This window comes from Colobus angolensis, unplaced genomic scaffold, assembly GCF_000951035.1.
Source record: "Colobus angolensis palliatus isolate OR3802 unplaced genomic scaffold, Cang.pa_1.0 Scaffold193, whole genome shotgun sequence".
In the NCBI taxonomy this organism is placed as follows: domain Eukaryota; kingdom Metazoa; phylum Chordata; class Mammalia; order Primates; family Cercopithecidae; genus Colobus; species Colobus angolensis.
Window position 1 is genome coordinate 845817 of NW_012115077.1, and position 1911 is coordinate 847727.

Here is a 1911-nt window from a genome sequence, read left to right on the forward strand (position 1 = left end):
GAACTCCTGATCTCGTGATCCGCCCGTCTCGGCCTCCCAAAGTGCTGGGATTACAGGCTTGAGCCACCGCGCCTGGCCTCCAGCTGATTTTTTTAAAATCTTTTGTAGGGATGGGATCTTGCTATGTTGCCCAAGCTGGTTTCAAATGCCTGGCCTCAAGCAGTCCTCCCACCTTGGCCTCCCAAAGCAGTAGGATTACAGGCATCAGCCACTGTGCCTGCCCAGATTCTCAGCTTTTACAAATGTTCTAAGTATAAGCTTGTGATAGGAGTCCCCTTTGCCCTCTGGCAGCTTCTCAGCTTAAATTCCAAGGAAGAGAGCCCACTGGGATCCTTCAAGCTTTGAAAGGAACCTTCTTACCCCACTGTGAGATGTGTCAGTCTGTGTGCTACTGTCCTGGGTTTCTGGGTGAGGGACAGCCAGCTGGCTCTTCCAGTCCCGAAGCTGACGGGAGAGAACCTCCAGAATGACAAGAGAGCTCAGCAGGTTATCTTCCAAGTCATGTCGAGACAAGGCAGTCAGATCTGGAGGCCGGCTGCAGCAGAAACAGAAGAACATGACAAAAAGAAAGGGAGGGGAAGGTCCAGGATAATGGAACTCACGGGGCACAAGAACATAGGAGCACTTACCCACATAGGAGCTGCTCTGTCTCAGAAGTACTGTCCTTGGTGCCAACCAGGCCTGTCTGGGATGTGTTTGTACTCTTTTCCTGTGGTGCTGAGGGAGTAAACCAAGTCCCCACCGAGCAAGTAGAGAAAGGGGTAGTGCCAATTGCAGCATCCCGAAGCATCGAGGGAATGGATAAGCTTTGGCGGAGATTTTCCAGCATGACGGAGGTATTTACACCTTTTTCCAGCCAGGCCAGTGGGGACATCCAAGACTCTGTATCAGAGCCAAAAATCCTACCAACATCTTCTACTGCTGGGCCTGGAGCTGCTTGGGATTCCATTTCTACTAGATTTGGTGTCAGGCATGCAGACAGAATATCTTCCACATTTGAGACAAGTGCTTGATCTTCTGATTCAAACTCCTTAGGGTGTGTAGGAAAGCTCATTTCTCTTTCCTCCATAGCTCCATGCTCTACAATTTCCTCCTCTGGGTCAACATGATTGACAGGGAAATCTGCTGCCAAGGCAGTTGAAGGGGAAAGCCAGAGAACAGAGGAAGGCAAGAAGGCGTTACTTTCAGAAGGTACTAAGTCTTCAGGCACAGCCTCAGTCCTACTGTCCCTCAGGCTTTCCTTGGAGCAATGTAGCTGGTCAGAAGAGGGATTTGGTGGAGACTCTAAGAGATGGGACGGAGATTCCTCAAAGATAAGTTTCTCAGATACAGCAGCAACAACTTCTGAAAACCTGTCTTCCATGCAGGGTGCCACCTCCTCTCTCACCAGATCTCCTGTTCTCAAAGGTTCATTTAAAGATATGCTGTTTGTCTCTGCCATGGTATCTAAATGGGCCTCAAATGTCATGTCTTGCTGCTGCCCCAGTGGAGATGGTACAAGGACGATGGTTTTAACCACATAGTTGTCCAGTGGGTCTACTGCTTCCTCAGACGTTTTAGGAGTAGAGCTAGTTTGGGGAACCGGATCTAGAGGCTGCTCATCTGATTCATGCTGACAGGCTTCTAGCCACTTTGAGGAATGACTGAAATGTTCTGAAGGGAAGTCTGTTCTCTTGGTATTTACAAAATCCACTGGAGATGAGTTGTTGCTGCCTTCCTGCCAAAGGAAACAAAAGTAGTTGTCTAAGGCGGTCAATTTGGTTCCCAACATACAATTACAAGTGCAAGATAGTGTCCAAACTCAAAAAAGAAAAGAGGCCGGGTGCGGTGGCTCAAGCCTGTAATCCCAGCACTTTGGGAGGCCGAGACGGGCGGATCACGAGGTCAGGAGATCGAGACCATCCTGGCTAA

The 1911-nt window shown here is 49.4% G+C and overlaps 1 protein-coding gene across 1 annotated transcript in view; it reads right to left on the reverse strand.

The window, feature by feature from the left end:
• SPAG5 (sperm associated antigen 5) overlaps positions 1–1911 on the reverse strand; it is a 29487-nt gene that overhangs the window by 19709 nt on the left and 7867 nt on the right. Inside the window, exons 3-4 of the mRNA XM_011940872.1 lie at positions 630–1717; positions 353–535 (exon numbers count right to left, since the gene is read on the reverse strand). Of these exons, the coding sequence (XP_011796262.1) occupies positions 353–535; positions 630–1717 (1271 nt within the window). The remainder of the gene's footprint in view (positions 1–352; positions 536–629; positions 1718–1911) is intronic.